At 39.9% G+C, this 12,082-nt stretch overlaps 1 protein-coding gene across 3 annotated transcripts in view; it reads right to left on the bottom strand.

Annotated features, from left to right (window-relative positions):
• The window catches only part of LOC106927270 (lissencephaly-1 homolog), a 35,011-nt gene that overhangs the window by 9,541 nt on the left and 13,388 nt on the right, over positions 1–12,082 (bottom strand). For all 3 annotated transcript variants that reach the window (XM_088011910.1, XM_088011911.1, XM_088011912.1), the window contains exons 3-5: positions 7,007–7,091; positions 3,100–3,174; positions 2,666–2,872 (exon numbers count right to left, since the gene is read on the bottom strand). In XM_088011910.1, the coding sequence (XP_087868036.1) occupies positions 2,666–2,872; positions 3,100–3,174; positions 7,007–7,091 (367 nt within the window). The remainder of the gene's footprint in view (positions 1–2,665; positions 2,873–3,099; positions 3,175–7,006; positions 7,092–12,082) is intronic.

The raw sequence follows: 12,082 nt of genomic DNA, 5'->3' as shown, positions 1-12,082 counted from the left end.
GTAAAATATGTCCTGGTAAGTTTGGGTCATTATGGATTGATCATCGCTCCAAGTTTAGAATATTGTTTTATAATCTAACCCTGTCTGAAATTGGTCATCAATTCCCTGATCTGTCTGGTCTTCAGGTTTTTACTGAGGAGAAATTACACACACTGGTGTTAGTCACAGAAAAAGGTGTGGAACAAATACATAATACTTGAGGTTTTTATTTTTTTAAATATCTGAAAAGCGCATTTCATTTTCCTTCCACATCACATTTAGGAACAACGTTTAGTCTGGAGGTTGTAATGTGACAAAATATGAAATATGAATACGTCTGGACAGAACTGCAAGTCACTCCAAAATAAACAATATTAGCTTCTTAACTATGCATTTATAATGTGCCATCTTGGTAAACTCAAGATTTCCAAGTTAATAAAATGTAAGTTTAAATAAACTGTTGAAATGATGTGTTGCATGCTTTTATGTTTGCAGGTCAGTTTGTTACCTGTAGAGTTAACCAATTAAGCAGTGCTATTCCTTTAATCTCTCTGTTCTGGCTCAGTGAAAACCAACATGTGTTTTTCAGTCCGTTTCTAACAAAACAAGTCTGTGTTTGAAAATGTAATGGAGCCCTTAAGGTGGAAAGTAGGACACAGTCAGGTCTAACAACAGGGAGAAAAGGTAAGCAAGGAAAGACGAGCAGAGAGGCAGGGCTGAATTCGTAAATTAGAGTCGGAGCCTGACTGCTCCTAGGGGACGGATAGCTGAAGGTGGGTACTCATGGTGGGACGGTTAATGGTTTAAGTGGAAGATAAATTAGCCAGGACGCTGAGAGGCGGGGTGTAGAGGGGGGATCACTGTGCCAAAACGCGGAGGAAAAGATCCCTGCTGTGTGGGTGTGGGCTAGTAGGAAACGTACAAGTGTCTATTATTGTCTCATGAATAATAGATGCATAACAAACAGCCCAGCAGAGTATTGGGATTGTGCAGTGAGGCAGTGGAGGGATGCTGCAGCAAAGGCTGCCCAGAGGCAGGTTGACGGAGTTATATATGGATTCTACAGACGTCTGGATGGCACAGAGAGAGATCCTTGATGCAGGGAACATGCAGAGGGGGAGAAAAGGCTGAAGGGAATGCAGTGGAAGTGAAACAGGAGGAACGACCAGCTTCATTTAATTGAATGTTAGCTTCTGTGGAAAAGAAATTAGACAAAATGAAAAAAGAGACAAGAGTTAAGAATGCTTCTGAAACCCTAATGTGCATTTAAAAGTGTCCTCTACTGCAAACACCCTAAAGTAAAAGACATTAGCATATCTAAATATCATCCATACAGAGCAACAGCTGTGCCATCTGTACAATCTGGGAGAGAAAGGCATGGGAATTATTCCTTTTGCAAAAACAGGATGCAACCATTTACAGAACATTAACTCAGTCTAATATAAATACTGCCAGAAGAAAATATATTTGCTGTAATTAGATATGAATTAAGATGTAAAAAAATTTAAATTTCAGCCATCCATGACATATTTAACATCTGAGAACTACATCATAATCATGCTATAGGATGTTGTTGAAATGAACTTGGTGGAAAACTTGTTTATATGAAAATTATTTACGTGAAAACAGGAAAAAATATAAAATCCCAAAATTTGCCACTTCTAAAAATGTACAACAAAGTCCACAGTAGGCAGCCTTCTCCAACAATGACCATTTTTGCACCACTGTGTGTGGCTCGTACTGCCATGTGTGTTGAGCATATCAAGCCAGAGTAAATATCTGCTGCTTCAAGAGCAAAATATGTCAGGAGTTTCTCTTCCATCAGGCCGAAACCCATTTCAGTGTTCATTTCAAATGAAAAAGTCATTGTAATGAACTGCAACCAAGCAGTTTTCAACGCAAATTACCGAAACTAATGAAAATAACCGTTTAACGTGACTGTGAAGATCCCTAATCGTCGCATCGACATCTTTAAGACTCCAGCTGTTTCAACATGACAGACGTTTTCTTTAGTCTTTGTACATTTCTGATCTGATCGTAGCTGGAAAACTATTCTTTGTTTCTTCAACCTTAAGTTGCGCAGAGCGTTCATGTGTCCAAGAAATCTATTAGTAAAAGTGTTCCGAGTCCCAATCAAGGCACTTTGAAACGGTTACCATGTTAGTGTCCTTGCCTCTTCCTATCTATCAGCATTTTTCACTTTTCCAGCGACACCAACAGAAACACCGGCTGCTTCAGCGTCTCGTCTGTGTCATGTGACCTGGAAAATGCTGCGGACGAGAACTCTGCAGAGGAAACGGACTAAAAGCGCTGTGCTACTGTTGTGAAGATCATGCTCTTCGTGGAGAAGAAAATGAAATATCGTTCCCAAAATATTATAGAAAACCAGACAGGAAAGGCTGCAACATTCTCAACTTCATTCTATACTTTGATAAGCGACACCCAGCCACCAATCACAAGGAGTCACGCTGGGGAAACGTACTGTGCTACTTTATTACACTTTAATCCCCTGTACATGCTTAAAAAAACTATAGCTTCAATTTTATGAACTAATGTAATATCAGACGACAAATAAATATTACTGCACAAAAAGGTTCTTCCCAGTCGGTACCTTTTAACAAACCACTTAAAACTCTGAATTTTCCCTTCGATGTTTACAGAATCCTCTCCGTGTAGGGGCACTGACCTTTATTGTTGCGTCCTCAGAGGCCGACACCATGACGCTGAAGACCGGGTGGAAGATGACGCGGGTGACGGGGTTGCGGTGGCCGCTCAGCGCGTATCTTTCAGGCGGACGCGGGATCCACTCTTTGGGGTCACGCTTCTGACTTACTGGTCCACCCAGGGTGATTTCCTCTTTAGCTTCGTTCAGCTTCGACTCGAGCTCCATCACCTGCCCAGAGTTCACAGCGTTACAGGAAAATACAGGTGAAATAAACTACAAAAAAAAGGGAAACTGTGTTTGGTTATCAGCTTTTACCTAACATATTATTTAAACTTGTGTCCATGATTTCTTTTTAGCACTGTGTTCAGCTGTAATGTCACGAACTGTTCACAAGACTGTAATCCCCACAAGCATTCTTAGAGGAGGAAAAAAAAAAAAAAAAACACCCCACAAACCTTCTTTTGTAATCTGATGACTGAGGTCCATTTTTTTTCCAAAAGGCCAGCGTACTTCTTATCCAGTTCTTCATTCTGTACAGGAACAAGAGGATATCAGACACAAAGAAAGCCAATCAAAGTCATGAGCTCAGCATAATCAGTGGGGCCTAAGGAACCGGGGGCCAGCTGGAGTGGCATGTTGAGGTCTGCAGCTATAGCAAAAGAGAACAGGGAATTATTTACACACCACACACAGACTGAGGCTGGCTTCCAGACGCTGCCAACCTACTGTACACCACACACACTTATACTATGTACACACACACACACACTGACGGACTAGTCCTAATCCTTCTCACACAAGCTAATCTCTTGCAGAAAGGCTTAGGCAGCTTACTGCCACACAGCCGGGACAGAGGCAGTGGTGGAAGTTAACTTGTAGCAGCGCTGGCAGACAAGTCTGATTCCACCTGCAGGCTGATGCTCTGAGCTGGTCACTAGTTGTGGCCTTTGTTGACTAATTTTGCTATGTGTCCATCACAATTTCAAATTGTGTTCAAAACAACTAGGTTTGCGCTGCTGTTTCAGATACTTTGATTTAGAGTTTTAAACCTTTGAGGAAAGACGAGTCCAAGTTGAAAACATTGAGGAAATTGGGTTAAAATTAAAAGGCGACAAAGTGAGAGGGTTCAAGTGAAAACAAATCTAAACAATTGCTCTTTAATGTTGACCTTCACTTTTATGCATCTTAAACTGTACCTACACTTAGCCAGTGTTGACTGGTGACCGGCCTGAAGTGGACCGCTCAACTTCACTGAGGAGGAACATTTTAAAAAGCCCTTTGATTTTATCTAATTGAAGAAGTCACTTCTAATGGTCTTGAAACAGTATTTTTAGATCTCTACTTGTTATACAGGGAACACAATAAGGCTGTTAGTAATGCTAACAGTGCTAATCATTAGATGTTGATGCTAAAGACCGCTTAAAGCTCAACCTCGGTATTCTCATCCTGGCTTTGTTCTGAAATAACAGTGAAATCCAGTTTAGCTGTAGTGTTTTGTAAGACCTCTCTCAGACCTCTCTCACACAGTGTGACATCACCTTTGGTCCCAATATAAATAACTAATGATCAATCACAAACAGGCTTTATAGGGCATCTCTAGAGACTCATAATAAAACACTTCTGACAACAAAATTAAACTTTTTCATTTCAAATACCAGGTTGGATATTCTTATTTTTTATTTTAACTGGATCTTATGATTCGGCCCCTTTGGTATTTTAATGTGTTAGATACCTCATTAAAATGTCACATTCTGTCATTCCTTTTGGTGGAGTTTTATTTGTTCAGGCAGCCATGTCCCATAACTTCAAGGATTTTAATACAGTTGCAGCTTTTTGATGATGGAGAAATATCTCATTTCCACTGAGCGGTACGTTGCGGTTCAGTACGCCGTCTTATTGTCCGACGTATTCAGGAAAACATTTCCACCACATGTTAAACTCTCACTGGGCAGAGAGGTTAAACCCAAACTCCTAACATCATATGACTTTGATAACAAACTGGACGCACTGGTACGTCTCATGCTCGTCTCGAGCAGTGACATTTTTCTCCTCCTCAATCAATGAACCGTTGTGTGACGCTGATCGCTCCGCTCTAACTGTACCATCGTCCTACGGCTCTACAAGGGAAAGGTGATGTATGAACTGCTTTTACAATGGAAACCACAACAACCCGTGCTGCACTGCTCAGTGGAAACGAGGCAAAACTACTAACATTGTTTGAATAATAAACATTTTCTGTTGACAGTTTAATTTTGAAGCTAGAAAAAATAAAATATATATTTAATGTTGGTAATTGTAGACCTTTACATAATCACGAGTCAGAGATCTACCTCTCTAATTGGTAGATCTCTTCCCTTCTCACCTTTGTGCAATACTAGGTTCCTACTAGTACTACAAATAAACAGGAGATATTGTTTTATGTTGAGCGAACAACAGATCCACTACCTCTGTGTGTGTCTACCCATGCCTTGAGGACGCTACAAACTATCAAAGCATCAAAAACCCACACTGACAGCTACAGCGTCAGTGAGGGGGAAAATTAACATTGTGCTCCTACTTCACAGCTACACCCTCAGCTCTAAACAAAGCAACATCATCCAGAAGATTTTCTTGCAGTACCAGAGTCTCTATGTCTATCCATCTAGAGCAGTTCCCAATGACAGAATGGGGATTCCTCAGGAAAGACACATAAGGAGGAGTAATGAAGGAGGAAAAGGAAATATAATAAAAACGAAGAGGGAATCTCGTCTGGACAAGTCTTCAATCATCTGCCATCTGCCTGGTTGTTAACACACACAAAGATGCAAACTGAACCACAAGTGCCAGACAGTGCAGTCTGCCAGTCTGTTGGCAATTCATGATGAACATATGTGTGTTTTCCTGTGCATGCAGGTATGTGCATTTTCTTTCATCTAGGAAGCATTAAAAAAATGGAGAATGACTTCCATCAATTATTTCTGCTAAAGAGACTGATAAGCCCTGCCCCAACCTGCAACTTAAGTAGCCAAAAGGTGAAGGACATTTAAGTGGATAAAATTTTCCCTCCAAACTAAAATATTGTAAAAAGCTTAATGATGAGGAACTGGGAATATGGGGCTAAACCACTTGGCTATTTGGCACGGCTCTGTGAAGGTGTGTGTGGCTCAGTGCTACAACCCAACAGGGTGCAATGATCCCCTCTGTGCCATTCATCTATTATTCAGGCTGCTTCCAAAGAGCTGCCACATGGAAAATGACTGGGAGGGAAGCGGATAAAGACACACCAGCAGAGCATCACGTGGAGGCAAGGTGAAAGACTGCTGTATGAGGCTGAAAATACGAGGCTGAGCCGACGATTGAAAGAGGATCTAAATATATAAGAAATAATTGCCATGCAATGAACAGCAGCTACTAAAAAATACTTTTAGTTAAAGCTCTGTATTTCTCCTGTATGTTGTTCTAAAGCTAAAATATCTATCATCCAAGTAACAATCTTTATAAATTTTAATGAGAGCAAAGGGCAAAGATAATAGATGCTCTTGTGATTCTAATAAAATGTTTATATCTTTGGATATGAATATGCTTACTCTCATGTTAATCATGTTCTTGAATGAAAGAAAAAAAAACAGATCACTACAAGAATTTTCAAACTAATTTAATCTCATTGTATTTTTGTTAAAGTCAAAGAAATCAGGCTGGAAGAAAGCGAGAGAGAGCAAGGCTTTCAGCAGTTCACAAGAAAGCTGGATGGAGAATATTAAATGTGCTTCTTTTCATCCTTTCAAGCTTTTAGCCTTTTTGTGGAATATACACAGCATGGAAAAGCTGTTTTTGCAATACTAACCATTTTATTCATTAACAAGCTGAAGACAATGTGAGAAAAAAATATGAAATGTGAATCGTTTCACAGCAGTTGATCTCTCATAAGGTGTCATTTCATCTCTGCTCTCAATAATGGTTACCAACATCTACTCAAGAAGGAAAAGCAAAAAGGTTCAAAGATATTTCTTTCCTTTATTTATTTTTTTTACATCTTCGTATATTGCAGTGCTAAAGAAAAATAGGGATCAGCTAAAATGGTCAAAGATTCACAAACCAAAGACCTGGAATGAACCAGAAAATTCAGATCTGTGCATGTCTGGTAGCAAGAAGAACCCAATAAGTTTCAGGTGAATGAAAGCTTGGTTACTAAAATCCTGCTGCACCTCGCCCCCCTGCCCTCCATCACACAACTCAGGCTAATTGGGTGCAGGTGCTCCTGGTCACACTAGAGAACACGTCGACCAAAATGAGAAATAAATGGGGAATCAAGACATACTGTTAGTATAAATTGGTGTCGGTGCAGGGCGGATGTGTGCGTGTGTCCATTTTTAATCTACTCACATTATCTAATTCCGCTTCCTTCTTGAAAGTGGAGTAAGCCTCTTCGTATCCATTGGAACGTAGATAATCGGCTATTGCTCGATTTCTGAAAGAGACAAAGAGGAGCCATAATTAGTTCTCCAGATTAGCAGACTAGATAGTGGTTAAAGTGCCACGAGAAACGACATGGTTAATGGGAGACGCATTCAGAACTGTAAAACAAAGACAGAAAATGAGCACGTTCAGCAAAAGGTGTCAGACAAAGATGCAAATTGAACATGTTTTTTTTTTTTTCTTCCCCCCCCTTACACAGGATTGGATCACTAAAAGAAATCCAAATGCTTCTGCATGCATAAATCCAGCTGGCACTGCCTGTAGCGTCATGTACACACCCTCTCATGCTCTCTGCTGCGGATATATTTCTATCAGTTTGCCACAAATTCAGAACGTATCTGTAATGAGTTCCTACTGCTCTGGGCAAACAAGGAGAACGGACAACTCCCCGTGGTGTATCTATGTGGAAAATGAAACCCAGTGTCTCCATCTCACCATCGCCAACCCCACACAGAGAAAGAAACAGACAAAAATCACTGGCAGACACAATAATCCCTGCAAACCCAGCAAGCTTCTGGCTGCTGGTGCTTCTCCTCGTCAGGCTCAGGTTTGCAGACAAACAAAAGCAGCACTTCGAAGACACAAAAGGTGGCGGGGATCCAAGCGGTAGGCCTGCAAATTCAAAAATGTGAAGATAGATGGACAGATAGCGCAGACAATAGAGTCGGCAGACACGGCTGAAAGCCAGGAGAGGGGAAGCTGCCTTCACTCTTCCTTTTTTTTTTTTTTAAGTCTCGTGAGCTTCCACCTAAAACACACACACATGCATACAACACGCATACACACAGGGTTGGGTTACGACTGCAGAATCAGCAGCAGTTCAATTTACCAAGAGTTATTAATGAGGCTTAAGTCACATAGTCTCAACAGGTCAGGTTTTATTCTCCATTTAATTAGTTTCTCATGAGGGTGCAGAAAAGGGAATTATTTATAGTGCTGCTTCTCCACCGACTAACATCACCAAACCGAAAGGTGAAGGTTAAATTGTTCATAGGTTGTTCATGGACATTTCCTTCAAGAAACTAATGTAAATGTTATCAATGTAAAAGATAGGACATAGTTTATATAGTAATATTAAAAATTATATTGTAATGCCTTCTGTTTTTATTAAAATTATTAGATCAAAGATAATCAGTTAATGTAGGGATGGTTAAAAAAAATCTTGATCATAATATGTATTTTTAATCATATTCAAAATAAAAACAGAAATAGAAGTTTCTAACGAAAAAAGGAACTTAGATGTCCTAATTAGTTATTAGGTTAAGCTGTAATATGTTCATTAGCTTGATGCAAAAATAAAAATAATGATGAAAAAAAGTGTTTGTGTCTGAAGCGCATCTTTAGGAAATATTGTGATATTTGCAATGTGATTTACACTAAAATGTAGATATTAGATTTACATTTATTGGACCACCATCACTTGAATAAGCTTTTCAGAGTCGATCTGAGTCTGTATGAACTGCTGTAGCTCATACAGACGAATCAGGTGAATCTTTAGTCACCTGATTTGTTTTGCTTGTTCAGCTCATGTTGCATCCAGAGTTTGGATTTTCCTAGTTCAAAAATAACCAAAATTACAATAAGGACGGCTCCTGATGTCAGATTTTCTAAAGTTAGCTTTCACAAAGCAGCCCCACTTTGACATCCAAAACCGCTGCTGTGTGAATAAATTGCATTAAAAGCTGCAGGTATAAAATCATTAATGGTTTGTTTCACATTAAAGCATCTGACTGCTGTACAACCTCAGACTTTAATCACATTCCTTTAGTGTTTGAATGCATAAAATGGACAGAAATAAACTAGCCTATAATGCTTTTCTTACCGGTTGAAACACTGGTGAGAAACACCTGTAATTAAACTTCACAACATTCAACGCACAAAGTTTATAAAGCAGCAGAAATACTTCCTCTGTCAGCTTTGTCTGTGCATAATTAACTGGAACTGCAATGAATTATGCAACAAGCCGAAACATCAACAAGTCAAAGCTAAACATGAAATATGCTAAAATTTACGCAGCGCTTTAATGAACTGCTTGAGAGGATAATATTGTCAGCAAGATGTGAGAGAATAATGAGGCTATCGTTCCTCTATCTGTAATAAAAGACATTTTTACTAAGAGGTTGTCTCAAAATTCACATTTTCTTTCACTCTGGTTCTTTATGAGTCATTCCCAGGGTTTCCCCGAGAAAACTTGCTAAGCCCGGTGGTCGGGGTGACGAGGCGGTCCACCGGCGGTCCACCGTTTTGTTTTTTGTATTGAAAGATGTTAAGGTGACAGGAAATTTAAAAATATCACTCGGTAATTATACGTTATAGGAAAACATCGCCAGTGAAATACTACTTAAACCCACAACTAGTCTTAAAAACAACAAATCAAAATATACAATTAAAATGAATATCAATTATTTGCACTTTTGTTTAATCCAAATTGTCAGCAGCTCAATCAGGCCCCCCATGGCTTCAGGGGCCACATAAATGGTAATATTTTAACACAGACCACAGATACATGAATGAAACACTTGTTTATTGAGATGATCAACGCTGCTAAATTTGATTCAATTTACAAATCAATTTTCAATTTGATTCAAATTACATAAATTAAAAGATTTTAAATTGTTTAACATTTAAATGTAAGATTTTAAGGAGCTGGCAAGTTCACTTTGTAAAAGTTCAAAGAATAATATTCATAGTTGGATTGCTTTGTTACCCTAAGCTACAATCTGATGCTGTGAGTTTAATCTTTAAGTTTGAGGTCTGTTTGTTCACAAATACAATTTAGTAAATTGTAATTATAACTGATTGCTTTTTAGGTTGGCCAATTAATCTACTCCCAACACATCTGTTAGGGGTGCTGATGTTTTTAGCAACAAAAGGGGCCCCTAAATCAAATTCTGCTCAAGGCCTCATACAGCCTTGGACCGGCCCTGCATGATGAGTTAAATCCGCTGCACTACGCAGAGATGCACAACAAACGGGAGATTTAACTCAATGCTGCTCATGTGGCTTTAGTAGCTCTTTCATTTCGTGTCTGTTGAGTTTTTAGTAAGCGTCACAGAAACTATTCTGGTTGGTCAAGTTTATGGGACGAGTTTCTCTAACTCTGACTAAGTGGACAAAGCATTTGATACGGTTTGATGCATTGTGTAACTGGAAAAATAATACTAAAAATAATACTACAATAATATAAAATCAGTGTGATGCGTTACAGACAGGAGAGCGCAAAAGCTCCTCACCGGGTTAAACCTGCATTATCAGGTTAGCACTAGTTCATTAACCAATACACCGGCCAACCGGGAACACATAGACAAACTTTAACAGCGCAGGCAGAGCAAGGCGCTGGCAGAGTGTTGAGATGGAAAAGGTTCACAAATATAAATCAATATAAATCATTCTCACTGCTCGCTCAACGCACCTGTGAAAGCGCGACTACAAGTTATTCCTGCAACTCACATAGAGCTGTGCAACCAGAGCTAACCAGAGTGGTGTTTAAAGTCCTACCTTGATCAAAAACTCTAGAAAGAATCATAATTCCTCACAGGGGGCTGATGTAAATATCCATACAGCTCAGCCTGTGTCCAGTTTGAGTGAAAGGAGACGTGCGGAATCCGCGCTGAGGTTAACTTAATCCAGCTACTGCAGCGTGCAAAGGCAACGCGCAGAGGCAATGTGCAGAGGCGCCAGCGGTGTGATTGGTCTGTCTTTAAATGCATAAACTAAAATCCTATCTTCTATAAACATATATTTTAGGAATAAATCTGCTCCGCCAGTGAAGCGCTCAGAGCAACAGAGGCACTTGCAATCCGGCTTAAAAAAGTTAAAAAAAAAAGTTTTTTTTTCTTTTTGGTTGTTTTTTTTTTATTATTTTCCTAAAAACATACACAAGAAAGGTTTGGCCTGGCAGTGGCACTAGTAAAAGATGGCGGGCCGGCAGGTCTATAATACAACACTGGGGAAACCCTGATTCAGTTTTATAAAAAGCTACATAACTTCTGATCAATTATTTTATATTTCTTGTCAACTTGAAAATTCTGAACCCAAAATAAAAAGAGAGAGAGCACATGAGACAATGAATTCAAAAGGCAAAGCAAAATTTTTCCTCCGCAACCCAACATCTTCTTGCCCTCCGATGTTTCCACAGACCATTAACGCCAGAAGATCCCCGACAAGCTGTCAGAGAGGCAACGCTTCGCGGTGCCAGTGTGAAGAGCCACAATCTGTCAGCCCAGCCTGTGCCCCCCGTGCCCTCTCGGGCAGCATTAAAACCCCTTTCTTCTTACCACCACCTGAATCCCCATGACAACAGGAGCAGACCTCGTTACAGCTCAAGGTTGGCAGGAGGTTGCCTGCAGCCCGCTTGCAAGCAAAAGTAGTAACAAGAAGGGCCTTGGTATTGCAGCATGTCTGGGAAAGTGTTTAAATATGTAGGAAACTGATGCAAAAAGTGGATCTCAAGACGGAGGAGAGAGCCGAACAAAAAAGTGGCTTTACGTTTGATCTTAAAATAGAAAAAAATATAATGTTTTTATCTCATATGTAGATCCACATTCAGAGGCAGATCAAGAGAACGGGTTGATGTTGGTAAATGTTTCATTTTTCTCCTGGTGTTCCAACAACACAGCGCACAAACACATTAACACACCCACCTACAAAGCTAAAAGCACCGACAAGGCGAGCCCACCACTCCCTAAACGCATCGTTTCCCCCTGAATGTGACGAATGCATCCCACATCCATCAATATGTATTTTTTGAAAAGACAGAACCGCCACTGATTGTATAAAAAAAAAAGAGAAAAAAAGAAAAGAAAACAGAGGCAACCAGACTGAGGTTCACTGATGGCGACAGAAGGGGAGCAAGCTAGCTGGTTTCCATGGTTACGAACAGCTAGATGAGTAGAGAGATGGAGAGAAAGAGCTGTGGACAGAGATGACACACAAGAGGGGCTGAAACAAAACAGTGAGACAATAACTGCGAATCTCGCTTCC

The sequence above is a fragment of the Poecilia mexicana genome, unplaced genomic scaffold (genome assembly GCF_051168715.1).
Source record: "Poecilia mexicana isolate PSO_F unplaced genomic scaffold, ASM5116871v1 scaffold_13, whole genome shotgun sequence".
Lineage (NCBI taxonomy): Eukaryota > Metazoa > Chordata > Actinopteri > Cyprinodontiformes > Poeciliidae > Poecilia > Poecilia mexicana.
The sequence above is the reverse complement of the archived record's forward strand: the minus strand, read 5'-3'. Positions and strand labels throughout refer to the sequence as shown.